At 40.6% G+C, this 22,413-nt stretch overlaps 1 protein-coding gene across 3 annotated transcripts in view; it reads left to right on the plus strand.

The window, feature by feature from the left end:
• The window catches only part of PCDH19 (protocadherin 19), a 96,377-nt gene extending 77,961 nt beyond the window's left edge, over positions 1 to 18,416 (plus strand). For all 3 annotated transcript variants that reach the window (XM_046674034.1, XM_046674032.1, XM_046674033.1), the window contains one exon: positions 16,013 to 18,416. In XM_046674034.1, coding sequence (XP_046529990.1) covers positions 16,013 to 16,611 — 599 coding nt within the window. In that variant the 3' untranslated portion in view covers positions 16,612 to 18,416. The remainder of the gene's footprint in view (positions 1 to 16,012) is intronic.
• Positions 18,417 to 22,413: the final 3,997 nt, after the last annotated feature.

The raw sequence follows: 22,413 nt of genomic DNA on the forward strand, positions 1-22,413 counted from the left end.
TACAAAGGAATAATTAATGGTGGCATTTGGGTCACCAAGGGAGCCTGGTGAGGGTGATGTCTTCAACATGGGTCTTTCCCAGCATCCTTTCCTTCATACCTACTAGTAGTTGGCTATACAGTCTAAGGATCAGGCCAGCTTGGACTCCCATTTATCCCGAAGAGTTAGAGCTTCCTGACGGATAACAATATCTAACATGCATTGAATTCTTCCTTTGTACCAGGCACTCTTTAGTTTGGTTTACATGTATTTCCACTTTTAACCATCCCAACAACCCCAGGAGGTCAGTGCTATTATTCCTATTTTATAGATGGAAGAAAAACCCCAAGGCACAGAGAACAACTTTAAGTAACTTCCATAGGGTAGGGCTATTAAGTGGTAAAGCTGGGTCTTGAACCAGGCAGTCTTGCTCCAGAGCCCACAGTCTTAGACCCTATGCTATATGTACTACCTCTGGGAGAGGGATGGTGCCTTTTTCAAATGCACACCTCACTGAGAAGAGCCGGCTTCAGATGTGCTGCAGGGTAGTAAGCTTCCCTTTGGCAAGGAGCAGATTAAGTCTTGAGTTGCGCCAGTAGATCTGACTTACGTATGCCTCATTCCTTCTAGAGAGAAGCTTGCTTTTGGATGCGCTGCTGAAACAGGTTTGCCTTTGGTTTTTTGGACTCCAAAAATTAGCAATGTTAAAAATTTTCTTCATCAGTCCCTATGGCTTTAGGTCCTCAGCAGGAATGGTTACCAAATGCCTAGGACCAAGCTTACACTGTCTTTTCCCAACTTTTGGAGCTGATGGAGCTGCAGGGAGGGCTCTCCTTGATATTGGTGAGCAGGAACATGACAAACTCAGGGCAGGGGTTCGGTGAAGGGGAGAACAGACTCACCCATACTCTCCAGGGCCAGAATAGCTGAAACTCTGCGGCACTGAGGTGGTGCCAGTCTTGTCACTATAAGTAGTTTTTCAATGTAGTCGTACAATGAATTGTTTTCTGAGGTGGATGGTTGTGTTTCCTGTTATTATTACTATTTCCATCTGGACTGAGCTTTTATTGGCTGCTGCTTACTTACTAGTGGACAGAAAGCTTCACACCTGTGGGCTGCTGCAATCGTGGTAGTGAACACTCCACTCCAGAAGGGGAGCTTTGTCTGTCTTTCCCAGTAGCCATTACCCCAACACTGAGAATTTAAGACATTCATTTAGTCTTTAGATAAACAGGATTAAATCCAGAATGAAGCAGGGAGCAGTCTTACCCAGCCTGTGCTTTGCATGATTTTCAGGGTCTGCACAGTTCCAGCTGTGTAAACATGATTGAAGAACTTAGGTATTGTCTAATGGAGGAGGATTGCAGTTTGGGAGAGGCCCACCATGGCTGGGCCAGAGCCAGACATTCTTCCACCCACTCCAGTCCACACCCTGCAAGGTCAGCTTGTTCAGCTCCTAGAGTCAGAAGCGAAGATGGGGCAGCTGGTGTTAATTATACTGTCTTAATAGCTTCTTATCAGTAGGGGATGAGAACTAGGCAAGGGTTAGGAAAATCTGAAGCCATATCCTCAAAGATGCTCCAGTTAGGGTGCTAGGAAACAAAGAAATGGAAGACGATGGACAAAATAAGGAAGCCAAAATATTAAATATGACAATAAAAATAAAATATCTATTAAAATTGTAGCCGCATTTATATTCAGTTTGATTCTCTCTGTGGTCAGTGGAAGCAAGGGCAGAGAAATATTGTGTTTGGAAAGGACTCAGCTTTGTCCTTAAGATTTGTTTAAATAATGACTAGCTCAATAATGCTAAAGACTTTTAATATATGAGCACTGTTATCGTGGAAGGAAATGTGGTTTCTCCATAACAAATACAAATATTATGGATCATCCAATTCCTCCATCCCCACCCTCCACCCACGATTATGTACAAAGTTGGTTCTGCTCAGTTCAGTAGAGTCTGGGATCTAGTAATTGTTCTGTCCCTCTAAAGAGGCACATGGCCGTGCATAGTCCTGAGCTCCAGGGTATGGGCTTTCTGATGAGATGGCAGGTTTCTATGCCTTGGATTCTCCAGGTTATTCTTGGGGGAGAGTCAATGATAGTTAACACAAAGGCAGTTGGCTTTCCACTGGATGTGAATGTCAGGACATGGTCCTCATCAAGGAAGAAAATAAAGCATTACTTTTTAAGTGCACTGGAATGCTATTGCATTTAGGGATAACCCAGTCAGTTATATTCACTCCTGACACAACTGGCTATTGAAAAGCTATTTTCCTGAGCAGCTCACTTCAAAGCAGTGTCTCTGAGACAGAATATTCTTTTGTAGGATGAGAAACCTCTGGTTTGAGAAGAAAAGCTAGTTTGGTAGAGCACTGAGTTTGAATCATATGGGAAGTACTCAGGAATAGAAAGGGGAGGAAAATTCAATAAATTGCCATTTGATGCAGTATTGGCTTGTCAGGGAAATAAGAGACTCACTAGAGAGTTGTAGGTCATGATGTGTACATGTGCATTCCTTTGTTCAGTAGCTGTGGGAGTCTGAAGAGGCAGAAACAGGCCTCCAGACTAGCAGCAGGGCATATGGGAACCCCTACATCTTCCATCGTATTTAACCTGGGAGGGGGCAATCCTGTCAGTACTGTGCATGTGGTGCCACTGGAACTGGAGACAGGGATGCCTATCAGTGCAACGCTGAGTGCTGTAATTGTAGCGGTGCGGAGCATCCCGAAACACTTAGCTCCTCGATGCTTGTCTGAATCATTAGGTATAAGCATTATGGGTGCCATAATAGCACTGGAATTCCTACAACTAAAAAGGAAACACATTTGGCTTGTACTTCATCTACAATCACTTACACTTAAGCTATAGATAGTTGATTGGGATCTGCAGACTGCTGGGTTTGTGCCCTGGGACTTCTAAGCATATTTGATGGGTGGAACAGACAGGGAGGCTGTAGATTTTGGCAAGCTGTAGTTCCCATTAGTCAGGCTGACTGTATTTGACACTAGAGATTCCAATTCACCAAGATGAAGCTTACTTCCCCAGGCTTTGGCTGATGGCCTAATGATATTAACGTGAAGGACAGGAGAGGACCAGTGTTAGATAGACTGTGAGTTTCCAATGAGCAAATAGTTGAGTAGTTTACTGAATACTCTTGACTTTTTGGGCACACATAAAATTCATGTTAACTTTTTTAGAATTTGAGGGAATTGTAAGTTTCAATTTTATTTTACAATAAATGTTAACCATTCACTCTCCTAATAGGGAGATGTGGGCTCTTCTGTAGGGTACGTGGACTATGTTTGTAGTTGTACAATTAATATTCCTCTCCTCAAGATTTTCTTGTAAGGGGTGCTGGAATATACCCTGCTGAGGAAATTCCAGACACAGCTGTTTCTAATATTCAGAGGGGCCCCCACAGAACAAGCAGGCTTACTCTGAAGTTTCCTTGGTGGGAAGGAGGAAGTGTCCCAGAGAACAGGCCTTTTCCACATTGGCAGATTTTCTGTCAGGGACTTGGCCAATGCTATTGTTTCTGATTGCCTCCCTGTAGCTTCCTTGGAGGTGTGAGTTTCTAGGCAGAAAAGATTTGATGGGATGGGAAAAGGCTACAAAGCTGAAGGAAGAAAGACAAAGTCTGAACAGAATGGTAAGACAAGAGGTTGTTTTCAGCACAGCAGAGGTGTTGAATACTGCGGAATGGAGACAGGGAGATGAGAAAAGAGGAATGAGAATTAATTCATGAGAGCACTTATTATTTATAGGTGGGAATAAAAGGTCCATTGAACTCCAGGGGAACCTTCTCTTACGCGCTGCCTGTGAATGTGTTGAAATTTTGTAAAGGCAATTCCATCTTAAATGCACTAGGGGAGCTGACAACCTGCAGTTCATGGATTATTCTATCTAGAGCATCTACTATTCTGTCTAGTGCAATCTACTATTCCCATGCTCTGGACAATCTTCGGGGTGCAATGAGGAGAAAGTAAATAGAACAAATGAAAATGTCCTCTCAGGAGAGTTCAAGAGCTTCCTTAAACAAAAGTGAGATGTGAGTGTCCCCTTTTACTCTCCAAACAATCTTTCTGAGAACTACCTTGGAAATTCTCTGGCTTCCTCACAGTTCCTAAGTAATTTCTGAAACATTTAGGTACTCTGATTAGTTTTGCTTTTTAAAATAAAAGTTGGTTTGTGCAAAAAAAAAACATCATCGGGACAGTCTGTGTCTAGTTGGGTGGTGCAGAAGAAAGGCGAGCTCTTGTATCAATCTTTATTCCCTCTGTAAACACAGATGACCAGAAGGGAAGGCTGTTATTAATGGTAATGCAGACCAGAAAAAAGGCTATTATTTTCAGTCTGTTGAACAGTACAAAAATGCTTCTCAAGCACTGTGTTCAGATGTTTCTTTTTATTAGCCGTCACACAAGGAATTAGACTCATTTCAAACAGTTCATTTTCCCACTCTTGTCTCCGTAAAATCATTACTCATGAGTGGTTTCTTTGTTGAAATCCTGCTGACCTCCCATATTGGAATGGATAACAGGGTGTTAAACATATAAACTTTTCAGTCTGCATAAACTCTGGAAGAAGGGGACAAAGATTACCCAGGAGAATAAAACTATTTGTCAATGTCCTTGTTTGTTACTGTCCTATAAGCATCTTATCCAGGAAGCTATGTCAGCATTATAATTCTGTGGGGTGTGTGTGTGTGTGTGTGTGTGTGTGTATGTGTGAGAGAGAGAGAGAGATTAATAATAGCAGAGAGCTCTTTGAAACCAGAAGGAGGTTGTAAAATATAACTCTGCATCTGCCCCACTCTTTTCTCCTTTCCAACCCTTTTCTACCCCCTGCCCCCAATCCAGGACCATTAGGAGAGATAAAAGAGTTGTGCTATGTCTTAATATATGAGCAGATGATGATCCTTAGCTCTTCAGCTAGGCACCATTTGAATTTTGCCAAAGCTGATTATTTTATCTGCAGTTTTAATAACAAGCCAGATTATTTGCTGTTCACTAACTGATAGAAGCAAATAAAAAAAGATTGCAAAGTGGAATTAAAGGGAGAAGAAAGCTCCAGGGCAAAAGAAGGCTTTTTCTTTAATTAATAATTTCAGTTTACTCTTAGAATATTTTTGTACTAGAGTCCAACATCTTATATTAAACAAGTCTACACCCTCCCTCTCTGTAACTGCCAAATTGGAATCTCAGAGAATAGAAATCATGCAGGCTTCAATGAAGCTTCAAATTCTCTGCTCCCAGTGCTGTCTTGTTTTCTGAACATAGAACTAGACTCCTCAGGGCTTCTCCAGCCACAGCATGGCATTCCTTCATTAACCTCATGTTTCACAGACCCGGTCATGAAAGATTGGCATTTTAGTCAACAAGGGGCAAATGCAATAAAATTGGAGTTCAGGAGATGAAATGTTTTGGAAAAACAGATTATTCTAAGGGTATAAAGTTACATGATCTGTGCTAAATGGACAGAGCATTTAAATTTGCCAGACTGGTTTTTAGTAATCTTTTTATTTGTTCCATTAATTTTTTCCCAGCTTTATTGAGATATAATTGACATATAATTCTCCGTTGTTTTAACTTGTGAATGGAAATGAATATTCAGGATGATGAGGACTGGTGGTGGTGGGGGGTGAGTGTGTGTATGTGTGCACGTGTGTGTCTGTGATATTTTTGTGACTATAATCCAGGCTTACTATATATCAGCTTTACATAGATTTTTCTAGAGCTACGTCAGAGTATCTTAAATCCGGTCATCTCAACCAAAAAGCCTTCTGCTATTCCTATGTTCAAAGTTTGAGCCAGCTTAGAAAAAGCCCTCACAGCTGTGGCCCAAAGAGATTCTAAGACTTCCTTGATGCTTCTGGGGGAACAGCCATTTTCTTTCAGAGAAGAGTTGGACAAGCTGAAGGCTAGGGAGTCATACTGGAACCACGATGTGCTAAAGGTACAAAGGACTGTTTCTTCCTAATAAGAGCAGCAAGAGAAACACAAGGTGCTTTCAAATAATCAAGCTTCCTCAAAGAATAGATTAATCAGCTTCACTTCTGAATTTTATAATTGCTTTTGAGGCAACATCCTGAAAAATACAGCTTGCTTTCTCCTACTGCTATGATTAAGTGGACAAATGGAAGAAGAGTAATTCTAAGGAAAAGAGCAAAAGTATAAAACTGAGCATTGTCCACGAAAGATGGCTAATGACAAGTAAACATAGAATGTGATGTTTGATTCCTTCAATTTTGGTATTCATTATTCATAGTTATCATTCATAAATTCCAGCACAAATGTTAGGCCTGCACCCCAGTGACACATTTGCATTTTATTTTAAGTTGCTTTCTACCTGGTTTTGCAAATGAGGATTTAATGGTTTGGGTTGTCTCTCCCTCTCCCTCTGTTGCCTTAGCTTCTCTTTTTCATATACTGGCTTCTATCCCTTTCACACTCTTTATCTCCATCATCCATCTCACTCCCCCGTCCAAGCTTCATTTTCTCTCTCTCTCTCTCTCTCTCTCTCTCTGTCTCTCCTCTCTTTCTCTCTCTCTTTAATGTTTTAGGAAAAAAGATTTTTAACATGGAAAAGTGATATTTGAATAGATTCCCCTAAGGCAATCAATTTACTTTTAATTTGTCTGGAACTAAGCTTTTCTTTGTTGCAATGAGGAAGGATTGAAACTGCTATAAAATTTATTAGCTTCCAGGAAGATATTTGAAATGAATTTTTTTAAACGATTGTGCTGTTTGCTATACCCAGAAGCAGTGTCATCGCAATTACAGTATTCCAGATGGTTGCCGAAGTTACACTGAAACATCAAGATAATGCTAGACTTTTCCATGAGGCTTTTGTTAGTAAGAAATAGTCCAACCTAGGGAGTTAATAGATATTAATCCGTCTGACACTCTTATTTGCTTCTGGTGACCATTTTTGTGATTCCTGCCTAGCTGATGACATGACACACATGGTCTTTTGGAATCATTACAAGAGGCAGTGATTGGTTCCCTGAGCATTTTCTTTTTCAAATGTGAAGAAATGATTGGAGAATTGCTAATGTTGTTTCTTAGCCTCTCCACCCAGTAACATGAACATTTTGGCAGTTGAGAATCTTTAAAGAATTTAGAAGTTACAGTTGCAACATTATTCATTGACTGTTCTACAAACTGAATGTCCTGGGACTTAACTGAAGGAAGTGTCAGTTCCTGTTAAGAGGAACACCAGCTGCTGGGTGCCTTTTTTTCCTCCAACATTAAATTTTCATTAAAAAAGGGAAGATTTTTCTCCTGGCTAACATGCCCTGTCCCTCTTGCCTTCTGTACCAGCCTTATTTGTACCATCCTCACTACATATTCTGTCCAATACCCAGAAGCTCCTGACCAGCATTAAAGTGGCTTTTCTCTCAAGCTAATGATGTGTTAGCAATTTCTTTATTTTCCAGGAAAGAGTGAAACCAAGTTGGTGATAACTTTAGGTTCAGTGCTACTTGTAAGCATCACCCGAAGGCCTTCTCTTCCCAGCAGCATAACTACCTGTAGAACGTGTGAAACAGTCTCACTGTTTTTAATCTACACAAAGTAAAACAACTGGTTTGAACTCTTTGCTGAAGTGCCTAGGCGTTGTAGGTGTCCAGCAGATATAGGCTAAGGGCTTTAATTCTGTGGACATCTTAGAATGAAACTTTCAAAAATAGTCCCACTTTGCTCAGAGTTGCAGTATCTCAGTGTTCCTCCTTTTGGGGAATAGTTCAATGGCCTTCTGTGACAACTCATATTTTCCTTGTGAAGATGCTTTTTCAAATGGTTTCTAAGCACCTAGATGAAGTTCAGCCCCTTTTCAGATAATTTTCTCCGCCATAGAAGCCAAAATACAAAGAGTCCAGTCTAGTCAATCTCTGCTTATCTCAGTCACTGTCAGCACCTCTTATTTCTCAGTCTCAATTTCCAGGCAGCCTTCTGCTTCATTTCCTTGCTCCCCATGCATCAGCACAAGTGATTTATACTTATACACATCTTGAAATCTCTTCTTTATGGATTGAGTTGAATCGAGCCCCAGTATAAAAATGAAAACTCCAGGAACTATTGTGATTGCCCAAATTGCAAGTTAGATTGTATGACTGTACATGCCACACTATCATCTATCATAAATATTAAATTCTCAAGCACTTACACTTCAATATGTTTTAACTTTCTCTCTTCGACCAGCTCAGCAGTGAAGATTCCGTTGAAGATAATTCAATTGCTTTGAATTCTGAAAGGGGCATCTTTTTAATCTATTTTAATGTTGCACTAAGAGTCAGTGAATTTCAGGTGTATAGACTGTGTATAAGGGGAGAGGCTTATGTATGTGCCATTTGGCGTCACGGAGGCCAAATATTGGGTGGCACTTGCTAACTGATACCGATCTGTCAAATGGTCTAGGACAAGGTTGGGGTTCATCAGTCTTTTCAGCCGGTGTCTCTATCCCAAGTTAAAACTAAACTTTACAGAATTCCTGCTCACTAGTTAGCCATCTTGAAAATGCCAAGCCAATGCTAATCAGGGATGGCTTTTCTCTCTGCCTATCTTCTCTCTTTTGGCAACATCCCTTTGCCAGTCTTGGGAACTTTGTTCCCATACCCTATTCCTCACCTTGCCCTTCCTGAGCTATCTCCACCTCCAGACATTTCTAGCCTTTCTTACCCCATCAAAACTCTCCTATCCTTGGTCCCCTTCACTCAGGGCTTTTGTAAATGACCAAAGAAAATCTGATAATCTCAATTTTATAGTGGCTCTTGTTTTAACGGGGACCTTTAATACCTGTGCCCAGATGAATGAAAAATGTGGGAATTTCTCTCCATGCCACAAGGGTTGGTATTTGGATAGCTCTTCTTTGACATCTGTCAAATAATACCACATAGGTGTTTTGAATGCCAATCATAGATCTGGCATCCTACTCCTTCTACCTGTTGTTTGCCAGGCCATAGTGCTGTAGGAAGGGCTGCTCACAAGCAGGAGGCTGAGGAACAGGAGAACAAAAAGAAAGCATTAGTAAGGAACCAAAATGGCAGCAAATGCTGAAAGAAAGAGAAGAAGGGAGTGAGAAAGAGACAAGTCGCTGTTTGTAGTGTGATTTGTGAGTTACTTCTTGTCACACTGGAGTAGCTACAGGGTAGCTTGGTGTCATCAGTTCACAAGTCTCTAGAAATGTCTCCTTCACTGGTGTGCCCTTGAATATTTTACAGATGGAGCTCCATCTTTTCTTGCCAAGACTATGGATCCTTTAGGAAGTAAGTGTAAACTCCTCCCAGAATTACAGCCTGGGAAGGCTCTGGGAAGTTGTCATTTTACAGTCTTAAGCCTTTATTGAATTTTCGCTAGATGATCAAATGGTATCTAAACACCCAAAAGGAGCCTAGTTCTTAAGATGCCAATCAGATCAAATCCAAGATGGAATGTCTAAAGCCTAGATAGTGTTTCCTGCTCTCCTTCCTTCCTCCTTCCCTCACTTTCTCCCTCCCTCCTCTTTCCTTTTTACTTTCTTCCTTTCTCCCTTTTCCACTGAGCTCATTGCTACTCTGCTTGCCTTGTTAATTTACAGATAGAGGATGGATGTTCTTTCTCCTGACTCTTTGCAGGCCTCAAAATGCTTTTAAGAACTCTTTCCAGGATCATGCTTTCCTTTGGCAATTCTTTGGCATATTGGACTGGAGCATGAGTTTTGCTGTGTGTATTTTAATTAATTATGCCAGAAAGAGTCAGCATCTGCAGTGGGTCTAAAAGTCTCGCCATAGGTCCCATTTTTGGCTTATATTCCATAGGAATTAACAACAATCATACTTGATGCCAAGAAACAATTCTTGCTATTTGAACAACTCATTCATTTCCTAAAATAGACACTTCTGCTTATTGCGTTGTTAACTTATCATAGTACAGGCCCCATTAACTATTGTTAGAAGTGAAAACTCCAAGGTACATGGCAAAGGTATTTTCAACTGGACATAAAACCATAATGGATCTCTTCAAGATCTGCATATAGTGTTCAGGAAACCATTCAGAGGCTAAGATGACACTTGACTGTAATGTTTCTCAAGTGCTATGTTTGCTATATTGCCTCTAACAAACCTACATAGTTTTCTTTGTAGGTTTCCATGGTGTTTCTACTAAATAGAATAGTTATTTCCACTTTTAGGAGTTGTGTCAGTGGCACAGTATCTGATGTGTTGACCAAGATGTTTTGTTCTGTTGCTGTCACTCTTTCTTGTACCTTTTTCATTCAATTAAATTAAACTGTTATTGAGCACCTGCTCTGTGCTGGATGCTTTGCTAAGTTCTGTGGATATGGGAGGGAACAAAACAGATATAATCTTTTCTCATTTAGAGTTTACAAGCTAGCACTGAATATAGATATTAAACGAGTAATTACAAGTATGGTGAGTGCTATAAAAGGAGGTGGTATGGGACCCACCTTAGTCTAAGGGATCAGGGAAGGATTCCCCCAAGGAAGTTAAATTTAAGTTGGGACTTCAGGGATAATGTATCAGTTATGAATAGTGTTTAACTGTGGGTAATAAAGACTTCCCCTCCCCCATCAAAAAAGGTAAATCAGTGGCTTAAACAAGAAGGAGGCTTACATTTCCTCTTATGTAAAAGAAGTTCAGGTCTAGTGAGGTGCATCTACACTATCTTCAATATCCCAAAGTCCTTGTATCTTTCTGTTCTGCCATCCATAGGTACATGTCTTGCATTTCTCAGGGTTGCCTCATGGTAGTAAGATGGTTGCTGTAGCTCCAGCCATTATGTCTCCATTTTAGACAGGACAAAGCAGGAAGGAATAGGACAAAAGGGTCTCCCTGCTAAATCAGCTCTCCCCTTTTAGGGAGTTTTCTTGACATCCTCCCTTTATAACATTGGCCTAATCTTAGTTACATGGTCACCCCTATCTAGAAGGGAGGCTAGGAAATGTAGTTTTTTAGCTGGCACATTGCCAATGCTAATAGAAGTGGGGTTCTGTTTCTAAATATGAAAAATAGATGTGAATATTTACTAGGCAGTTTGTTATGTCTACTTCAGATGAATGGGAATTAGGTAGGTAAAGAGGGGACAATTCTCAACAGTTAGGATTTCTTGATTAGGTACATATGACCAATTTTAACAGCACTTAACCTCTTCATAATTATTGTCACAATCCCTTCCATTATATCTCACAGAAATTGGCCCTGCTTTGCTCATAGATTACTTTGTTCATGGGGTGATACAGATTAAGCTAAGTGCATGTATATGAGTGCAATCCAGGAAGCTGTTCTGATTTACACATCACTTGGCTTGTGGGTTATGTTACTGCTGCTACTTAGAAGGAGCTAACGACTTGAGCTCTCAGGAACTGGAACTCACTTTAACTTTCCCTTTCTGCCTCATTGATTGCAGATCACTTTTGAGGAGCTAACACATTGCTCTTGTAACTGTTACCTTGAACTATTTTAGTGTTGGAGTTGTGTCTCTGATCATTGGGATCTTTGAGTTCATACACCCAAACTGAATCACAGTAAAGAACTGCCAGCATTATTGAACACATCCATTGTGGCTGGACATCTATACAAACCCAACAGAGCCTCTCAGCTCTTCTATTCCACCAAAACTTTGAAAGTCTAGAGAAGCCCGCAATGGGGTTTTCATCATGTTCTTTTTTTACTTTGGTTGGGACCTTGGGTAGGCTCTTTCTAGTGTGGAAGCACATTGTTTGCCCACATCTGAAGAGACAGCAGTTTTGTGTCCTGAGGAAGGGAGTAATTGCTGCAAAAGGTTTTGCTATTATCTGCACAAATAACATATTCTGCTCTTTTTCTATTTGAATTACTTCCTCATCCATCATGACTTAGTCATTGCTGCCTCTTATGCCTCCCATGCTCTCGCAAGACTGATGCTTTTATTTAAGATTTAATATTTTTTTTTGCCAGAGGTTTTGCAATTCTGTCACCAAGATCCCTAATGACAAATTGTGACCCCCAAAATACTTATTACTACCTAGATTGAAGAAGCTTTATTTTTTCTCTGTATTTTTTATTTGTTGTCTAAAATGATCTGATCTGTTTTAAACTAAGGGGTTCTATGGCCTTGAGATTTGTGTCCCTCTTCTGAACCTGTGCACTCTCTTCATTCTTTACTTTTTTGCAAATCCTAGAGACAAGTTCAGAAGCAGGGAAGACCAATTTGCAAATTCATCATTCACCCCAATCATGTGTACATTTGAATTAAAGACACCTGCTTTCATTCATCTGTACATGGTAATGTGTTTGAATTTCTACAACTATGTGTGGATTTTAGAGTCTTACATTTTGCTTTGCCTAGGCTCAGGACAATAATTTCAGAGAAAGATGTAGCAACATATAGAGTCACAAACAGGCTCATAAGAGGACTCTTAGCAGGGAATTAGTGAATTGTTAGCCTACCTCTGTTTCAGCTGGAGCCAGCGTCTTGACAGTTAATTTGTGATGATACAAAATGATTCCTCTCTAGTCTCGTACCTCCGTCCCCAGCCACAATACTACATGAAGGTAGGCACATAATATCTTCCAGTCCTTTGCAATTCCAGAAGTAGTCTGTTTGCTTTTTTACATCTGGTCTGTCTTCATTGCTATTCTTAAGAGGCTTTGTATTGTGACTTTCTCGCATTTAATATACACTTAATTTTCTTGCTAAACTGAAGTTTTGGTTTTTGAAAGGTGATTCATCTGCAGTACATTTATGAATGTAGGTGACCTTCGTCTGGGAAGACATTCTTCCTGCCTATCCATATTCACCATGTTCTCTTTCATATTTCATATGGCTATAAACACTACAGCTAGGTTAGATTTGGTTTTAATTGTGTTGACACAAATGTCACCAAGTGTTGTCTGATACCAAAAGTGATAAGCAACAAGTCACTGCGCTTGGTAGGGATTTGAGGAAATAAACATATCAGATCTAAGATAGGGGTGAGATATTGTGAGTAAATGAGTCTCTTAGATTCAAGTCTTTACTTGCATGAGGTAAGAGCAGTGCACATAATAAGTTCACATAATTAATCCAAGAAAATTGCGTATTATTCTGTCTCATATAGGGCTGAGGTAGGCTTAGTGATGTTGGTGGGTAGGCTTAGACTGATTGCATTCCTGGGGGCGCTGACTGAGTTTACTTTTTCCTCTTCCCAGGGAGTGACTTATTCTCTTAGGCAGGGGGTAAACTGAAAGCAAATACTTCCTTTGCAGAGAAGCTTCTGAGAAGACTGAGTTTCTTGCTCTGGTCTTCCTAGATTTATAAGATCTTAGAGGTGTCTGTCTCTGGGGTCTCTGCTCTCCCTCTGTGTATGCTGATGATCCAGGTCTCCTCATGTGGTTCATTTGAAGCAGCCTGCTATAGGGAAGGAGCACTGTACTTGGATTCAGGGTAATTCATGGATGGCATTCTCCTACTTAACTGTATTGAAAAAAAAAACTGTCTCCAAATTTGAAGACAGCCACTTGATACTAAAAACTTAAAAGAAATGAGAGCTTTATGTTGAGCCCATTGGGAAGATTCTACTAGATTGTAGTTCACTACTGTTCTGCTTTAGGAATGCGAACAAGTGGCCTGTAATATCAGTCTGAAGGTCAGCTGGGATTTCCTCTTCATAGCTGGTCACATGTCCATGGTTCCAGGGCTCAAAGGCCTCTATGCCTTTGTGCCCTAAGTTAGGGACAAAAAGGACAGGGATCCCACAGCCTCCTGGACATTTTTTTTTTTTGGCTGACTTCTAGGGGACTCAGATTTGTAGAAATAGAAGTTAAGTATTGGACTGTTTCCCCACTTCCACCTCCTTACTCTCCACCCCTAAACCAACACACGAATTCTTTAGAGCTATTACTTGGAAGGTTGCCAGATGGGTCTCAGAGGAGATGGAGAGGAAGAAATATCTTTTTGGGAAACTCTGAAGATGTGAATTCTGTCCCACTGGAGGAATCCTGGGGTCTCCAGGGGAAAGCCCTAGATTTGGATGAAATGATTATGGGTGGATCAGCTGTAGACTTTTCCACTCATAATCTTTGGGTCTTAACAAAGTAAGTGTTTCCAGAGTATGTCCCAACATGTTGCCCTTACTTTCATACTTCCTGCTTCCCAGGAACATAGGCATTTTGAATGATGATAGGCTATCAGATGACAGCATTGAGAATTTGCAGGGAAGAGGCAGAGAAAGGACTTTGACAAACCCTTCATTTTGCAGAGGTGACCATGAAACAATGACGTGGAACTGTGCTGGAGTTTGCAGAAGCATTGTCCTATCTACATGGAAGGCACTTATCTTGTGTGTGATAATGCTCATTTGTTACTTGGTTTCAACTCTTCAATGTTCTGAGTATTTCATTCTTCAGCACTGAAAGGGAGCTCAAAATGGCCATCTTAAAGATAAATTGGCAAATTGTGTCCAGGTACACTGAAGGAGGTCTTACCTTTGGTTGGCTTTTCGGTAGTTTAAACAAGGTCAAAGGCCGTTCCCAGAGGTGTGTGGAAATCTGGACTCAGCCGGGATTAGGTCTTGACATTTGGCTGCTTCCAACGCCTTTGCTCCAAATGATGAAGTATACACCCAATTCAACCATTATTTCTTGAGCCCCCTCCCATGTGCCCCTTTATCAAAATAACCTTTGATGAATGAGGCAGAGCAGTACCTCTTTGCTATGCCATTTACTCTTTAAAAACAATCAAGAAACAAACAAACAAAAAATAGGAATACAAGTGTATAAGGAAGGTGTGTTATATATAGACAAATATCAGGCAAGATCCTGAATTACAGACTTCTTTCCCCTGCAAAAAAGCAGTCATAGCATGTATTTCCAACTTTTTTTGGCGTGTATTTTTTTTGTCTTTGCAATCTCTCCTTATCTCCCCACCTCTTCCAATCCTGCCCCAAGGTTTTCTATAAATGTTGGGCTGCTCATATTTTGGTGTACTGTGCAACGTGATAAAATTTTCCTTAGGTCATCCTCATGCAAGAATGTAACATAAATATAACTGGATCTGGAAAAGTAGGGCTATAAACCAAACATTGAGATTAACAGTTTTTCATGGAGAGGAAGAGAAGTTAACCCTGGTCCATGCTTTGGTGAAGCCCGTTTAGAAAGCCTCTCTGAGAGCCAAATTAAAGCCTTAACCCTAAGTGAACCTGATGTGAAAAGAGAAAAACATATCTCACCAATAATCATGAATCTTAACTGCTGAGATATTCTATGTCAGGGTTAAAGTAATCCATGGAAGATTTCTTTAAGAAATGTGACCCTAATAAAATTGCAGATAAGGAAGATAAGGAGGGATGGCTAGTTGGGTATAATCAAATGATGCTCAACCTATGGGTGATGTGTGCATAGGGCCAGTTGAAGCTTATGGGTCAGATGGAAGGAAGAGATCTCAGTATATACCCTCTGATGGGAAATCAAGTCACGTAAATGGCTTAGTGAGGAGATTGTCTGGTGGGACTGGCGGTCAAAAAGAAGTGATGTGATTAGGTTTTCAAACAGCATGATAGCAACCTAAAATTAAGTACTGTATATCATTGACAGGTAGAGTGGAAATGTGGTTGGCAGTGCTGTTGCTCAAAAATATGGCCAAGGTTTCTCAGATATAGTGACTGTTGGATTCCCTGCGCTGCATCCACTTCCTCTTCTGCTGGAACCAATTTCAAATACTGATTTTTAGCAGGAGTTGTTGATAAAGATGCTGACTCTCAGCACCTTAAAACTCAGGATAAACTTTTTTTAAATATATGTTTTCATCATAATGTGTTTCCCTTTAGGTTTTTAGTTTTGTCAGCAGTAGGAACAGCAATAAAAATAATAATAATAAAGGGGAAGAGTATACAGGGGAAGATTTACAGCCTTTTAAAAATCCAATTCTTCACACTTGTCCCAAAAGACAGTAAAGGACTATCGAAAAGTGCCATTTCCCAGGAGGGCCAGTGAGTACCTAAGAAACCAGAACACTGGGGAGTAGCAATGATTCCTGGGAAAAGCTGATGAAATTGACATTTTCTTTTCTCCAAACAGATCAGAATGAAGGATTTCATTGCAGGGAAGAATGCCGGATTCTTGGCCACTCTGACAGGTGCTGGATGCCCCGGAACCCCATGCCCACCCGCTCCAAGTCCCCCGAGCACGTGAGGAACGTCATCGCCCTGTCCATTGAAGCTACTGCTGCTGATGTTGAGGCTTATGACGACTGCGGCCCTACCAAGCGGACTTTCGCAACCTTTGGAAAAGATGTCAGCGACCACCCGGCTGAGGAGAGGCCCACCCTGAAAGGCAGGAGGACTGTTGATGTGACCATCTGCAGCCCCAAGGTCAACGGCGCTATCCGGGAGGCAGGTAATGGCTGTGAGGCTATCAGCCCTGTCACCTCCCCCCTGCACCTCAAGAGCCCTCTGCCCACCAAGCCTTCCGTGTCTTACACTGTTGCCCTGGCGCCCCCAGCCCGCGACCTGGAGCAGTATGTCAACAACGTCAACAATGGCCCTTCTCGTCCCTCTGAAGCTGAGCCCCGTGGAGCTGACAGCGAGAAAGTCATGCATGAGGTCAACCCCATTCTGAAGGAGGGTCGCGACAAAGAGTCTCCTGGCGTGAAGCGTCTGAAGGATATCGTTCTCTAAACCAGTCTCGAGGAAGAAGAGAGAGAAACCATGCTGGCTAGCGAAGAAGCAGGAGCTGATCGTTTTAATTGCTCACCAATGGTTGGTTCTTGAGTGGCTGTATTTCAGAGCTTTCCCTAAATGTATTGTTTATAAATGACTATCATTCTGTGACAATCCCTCTCGTTTCATCAGGCAGGGGTGTTCAGTTGGAGCAAATTGGCTTTGGCTTGAGTTGTTCATGGGGCCTTGATGTTGAGGAAACGGAGACAAATTCAGTTGTGAAAAGTATTATGTATTAAGTGTTTGAATTTATATATTTTTCTATGTCAAAATGATAATATAAATTACCATGGTTTGTGGAGGATTACATTAAAAAAACCAAAAAAGATAAAAAAAAAAAAAGCTCTGGACACCTTTAATAAGCTCGCCACTGTTTTGTAGTGTAGACAAGTTAATGGTCATTTATTGTGTACTATTCATTAATTCAGTGACGTGAAATCAAGCCCCCAAAAGATTGTTTCTGAAGCTCAAGTACTTTCCAATGCCGCTACTTTGCTGTGGACACCCCTGCTTTAAGAACCCTTTTGCTAGCTGTGCTATTGTTGTATTTGATATTGCAAATTGCTATGTGTGTGGTGATGGCCAAAGGCTTTTAGAGGTTGGTGTTTTTTTCTTAAAAAAAAAATAAAACTACAGACAAAAATAAAACGCAAACAACTGAGACGGCAAGTGAATGAGCAACACCACACATGTAGACTGAGTACTTGGAGGATACTCACTCATGGAGGATACCCAGGTAGTGATTACTCACCATCTTGCAGAGTATTTTTCCTGCTGTTCAGTCTTCTGCCCAGATCCGTGATAGATCATTGCAGAAAGTCATTTTTGGATATTCTGGTATCTAATTTGAAGTTGTCAGAAATACTGTGCTGAAAGTTTTATGAGATTGATTTTTCTAATTTTCAGGCCCTAAACAGGAAAGTTGCTCCTGAAATTATCAGTTTCCAGGCTTAGAAATTCCCTATCTCCAATCATCTAAAACTCAAAAAGACTGACTCTATTTTGGGATCTAAATTAGCATCTTTTCAGACACACACTTCCTGATGCAGTGTTTCCCAATCACGATTACAATTAGACTGCAAAGCACATCATGGGCTGGAACTGAGAACTCCATGTTGCTCTGTATTGTAGGATTATAAATAGGGATGGAGTAAGCAGTACAAAGTGTACATTTAGGAAAAGACAGGTAACAAGTAACAGCATCACAAATCCAATTTCTGTGCCTTCTAAATGGAGACACTTGGACACTTGAACTCATGTTTTTATGACAATACTTTTTTAAATTAAGAATGTGAACAGGAAACTATTAAAATAAAAATCCCTTAGATTTAGCTAACTCTTTGCTGTAGGCTAGGAATACACCGTTTTTTATTAACAAGTTCGTTACGCACATTCTTTTTTTGTTTGTTTAACATTGCTCCAACTCCCCCATTTATTAACTGTCTATTAATATTCACTAGCCAACATAGTATTCTTGTGGCCTAAGAGTTCGTTACTTAAAAATAAACAAATATGTCACCTTTGCTCTGCCTTGGTCTTAAAAGACTTGTTTCTAGAGAAACAAGTTTTGTGGTTCTGTTCTCATTTGTTTCATTTTTTGACATTCGAGAGTACCCAGAAAAAAGACTTAGAGGTTAGAGCACTAGAATGCAAAAGAGGATTTATTTTCTTAAGTTTAGGTAGATAAGTCAGCTCTTTTACATGTTTTAGTTATTGTTGCCTGAGTTCCTGGCTTTATACATTACTAGGAATATTTTCTTTTATGGAGGGAGAGGGTTTTGAGGGAGGGGGGTGGGTAAGGCTGTGGGGTTGGGGTTAGGTAGGGGAGAATATTTCTGAAAAAGAACCTATAATGAAGCTACAAATTCATCCTTATTTCTTATTCAGTGCTGAATACTACCTCATGCAAAATATTGGTATGGCTGCAAATTTCCTTCTGAAACTGACACAATTAGAGATCAATTACCATAACACCTTCATTGTGGCTCATTTCATTCTCTCTCATACACTCTTTTTTTCCCCTTTGATTCATTTCATTTTAGTCGTAGATTTTGAATTAGGTATTTATTTCTGTTTGCAAGTGACTATTTGATTAACACATTAAAAATTAAATTTTTTCCCTTTAAGTTATGGCTGCCTGTCGAATTTAGACTGTTCCTCAACTGATCCATCCTGATATTATGTTGTTAGCTACCACCTCAAGGTCACTTTCAAGTGAGATTTGACAGTTTTTGTACAGGTGTATTTCTTACTATGCTCAGTGGGAATGAGGGAGCTGAAAAGATTGTGGCAAGTGGGAACATTATATGTTATGTGGCGGCTGAGCCAGAGAGACCGCTGGCTGCCATGCCTCTTACCAGCCAAGTTTAAAATGGTTCAAGTAGGATTGGCATTGATTTTGCTTTTCTCGGTTTCTTTTGTACTCCAATTTTTTTTCAGAATTCAGTTTCAAACTATGGACCAATCCCTTTTTCCTATCAAAATACTTTGTTCTCAGTGGCAGTCAGAGATTTTTTGGCTTCCAAACCCTTTATTGAGCGTGTTCAGAGACTTACCCTCATTAAGAAAATATCTTCTTTTCTCTACAATTGTCTGATGTATACATCCTCCCAGAAGCACAAGTGCGTCCTAGGAGGGCTTTGTAAACTGGTTTTATAAGCAGGCTGTGTCTGCAAATAGGAATTTTGTGCAAGGATCCTAAATTTCCCCTTGGCTCATGTTTTTCCCCCTTCTTTTCAACATGTTTGATGAAAAGCCACAAAGGTCAGAGGGCCAAGTATTCTTCCTTTTCCCTTTGTAAACATGTTACACATTTAAATACGAGAGAGTAATTTTAGTCCCTAAATCCTAGGGAGTTCTGTTCCACTTGCTCTGATGTCCCTTTTGAGAAGGAGTTGTGTTGGGGCATGACTTTCTTTACTAACAACTGCTTTGGGCACATCCCTGGGCAGGTAAACTTCTTCTTCATGTAATAAAAGGGTTTAGTTTGCATTGATTGATTGCTTTTTCCCAAACATGGGAATATACTATATACAAGGAATAGGAAGAAGGGAACCATATATGTGGAATCTCTTTTTTCTTTTCTCTATGTTGACTAATCTTTGAATCTGTTCAGAATGAAACTTACCATCCCCTTGATCCTCTTAAAGCCAGTAGAGTAAATTATGGCCCACCTTATTGCCCAAATAGGTAATGGGCCAAGGGATCCTGCAGTTCCTGAAGGGCAGTAGTTCTCAAAGTGTAGTGCCTGGACCAGCAGTAACACTACCGCTTGGGAACTTGTTGGAAATGGTATTCTCTGTCCTTGGACCAGCTTAAGCAGAAAATCTGAGAATGGGGCCTAGCAATCCATATGGATCAGATGCCCACTAAAGGTCGAGGGCTTCTTAAAGCACAGGTTGATGTACCCCACAACTTAGGGTTTCTGATTCAGCAGGTCTGAGGTGGGGCCCATTTGCTTTCTTTCCTATTTAAAAATTCCCAGGTGATGCTGATGCAGCTGGTCCAGGGACCACACTTTGAGTATCACTGCTCCTGAGTAAACCTGCCTAATAGAGCTAATTGCACCTAAGGTGCCCATTTAAACTAATTCGTTGGTGTGGTAACTCACTGATCACTAATCAAAAATGTTAAAGCGAATACAACTTAGAACTCTGAAAACTGGAACCACCCAGAGTATCATCCTGATAGTGTTACTTCAGCATACAACTGATTGTATGAAGGGAATTCAGTTCAACTTTTCATATAGCTCTATCATATCATTAACAAGCAAAACAAAAGTGGTCCATTGGAAGCAGCAAGAACAAAGGGTAGTTTTGGGAGAAGCGGAGGTGTAGTGGATAGCTTGATTGGGCATCCAGGGTGGGAAAAGGATTATTATTGTACATAATAGAGGTTCTGGCAGCAATTCCAATTCACTTTATGGGGATCATTTTGATGTTGAATGTTCCCCAAAGCATCCTGACAAGTCTGGTCCACTTGGCTCTTTACCCAGGGTAATAAGACCCTAACTGACTGAAAAACTGGCATAAATGAGCTTAAGTCCATTGTATACAGTTCTAGTGTTTGCCTTCTCGGTAAAATTACATTTAAGGATGTCATTTCATGAGTCAAATTGTATCTGCTGACACTGAAGTGTATTGAGATGTTGTTCTTTAGTTTAAGTATGTAACAAAGTAATATTCAAAGGGGATGTGTGGGGGTGGGGCTGGGACCGGGTGGCTTTATATTGATAATGAATATTCCAGAGCAAAACACATTGTCCTAATGAAGTTGTTGCAGCTCTCTTTGTTTTCTTGTGAGGCTGGAATTGGCCTGTGGGTCACATGTTGTGCAAAAGTGAATTAATTTCAAATAGAACTCATATTGCTTTTGTAAACAAAGAAAATCAACCACCTTGTCTGAAATATATATTGTAAGGCGCTCTTGGTAAGGAACAACCCACAAAAACCTGATCTTGATTGGAAAGCACTGTAGGTCATTAGGGAAAACTGATGATGCTGATTGTTGCTCCAGCTGTGTTGGCAATTAAAGATGACCTTGTTACTAACCGCAAGTTGCTGTCAACCTTAGCAAACAAACCAGCTAACACCATTACGGCACTGGTTAAGTACATTTTTACTGGCACTCGCTGGCGTTCAGCTGAGGAAGGTTAGGATACAGACTTTAATGACCAAGAGCCAGACTAGCTCAAGCTAGAAATTCAGCAACAAATACCTCCTTGTGCTATGTGAATGCTAAGGTATTAGTTGCAAAAGGCTTACGCCTTCGCTCCTCTAGTGAGGGGAATGAGCCTGATGACACTATTACTGTTTACCTGTCAAACCAGGGTGGAAATTTAGAGGGATGCAAGTACAGTATGTCTCATTAAGCAGTCTCTGTTGCTGATTATATGAAGATGAAATTGTTGTATATGCTGATCTGTATGTTATGTACATTTTCACAGTGATTGAATCATTGTAAAAAGAAAAAAGACAAAAAAGAATCACCACTGTCTATTTTATGAAGATGATAAAGCAGCTTTATTAAATTATTACAGTTATGTTTTAAATGGTGTTATCTGCCACATTGTTTCCTTTTATCTGGTGGTTCTCTGTTTCCCCCTTAAATGTGTTTTCTCTGCTTCAAAAATTTAATGCATTTTAGTATTAAAGGCTATTATGGAAAAATTATTGAGCGTTTGGTAAAATGTGTCTTGGAGAGTGTTGGTTGGCTTGAGGGTGGGGGTGACTATTAGGCCTAGGAGGTAACCAGCCCTCGGTGGGGTCACTGACGGTCAGGCCCAAAGGGTTCCTCTTGGCTTTTCCATTTCACACAATCACCAGTTCTCCAGCTGAGAGGGGACTCTTCCTTCAGCCAGGCTCCAGTCATTTCCTGACCACCCCCGCTTCCCCCCAGTCAATACCTTTTCCTGAGGAGGGAGACCCATTCATATCCAGGATGGTAAAGACTTTCCTGGGTGGACTTTAAACAAGAGCACTAAAACCATTCTTTAAAATAAACCATTTCAGGCCAACTTCACAGTGGGACTTCTCAGAAGAATTAATTTTAAAAAAGGTGAGAAATAATAGAGGCTGACAGCAGGGGAAAAGAGAGTTTAAAACAAAGATGACCTGGCTGCCCCTTTGATGCCTTCAGGTTTGAAAGCGAAGCAACAGGAGAGGCTCTGACTTTGCACGTAACAAGGCTGCAGTGAAAGCCCTGACAAGCTTTCTTTATCCAAACTATTATGCTCTGGGACTTAGCAATTGGGCTGTAAGT

Source organism: Equus quagga, chromosome 10 (genome assembly GCF_021613505.1).
Source record: "Equus quagga isolate Etosha38 chromosome 10, UCLA_HA_Equagga_1.0, whole genome shotgun sequence".
Classification (NCBI taxonomy): domain Eukaryota; kingdom Metazoa; phylum Chordata; class Mammalia; order Perissodactyla; family Equidae; genus Equus; species Equus quagga.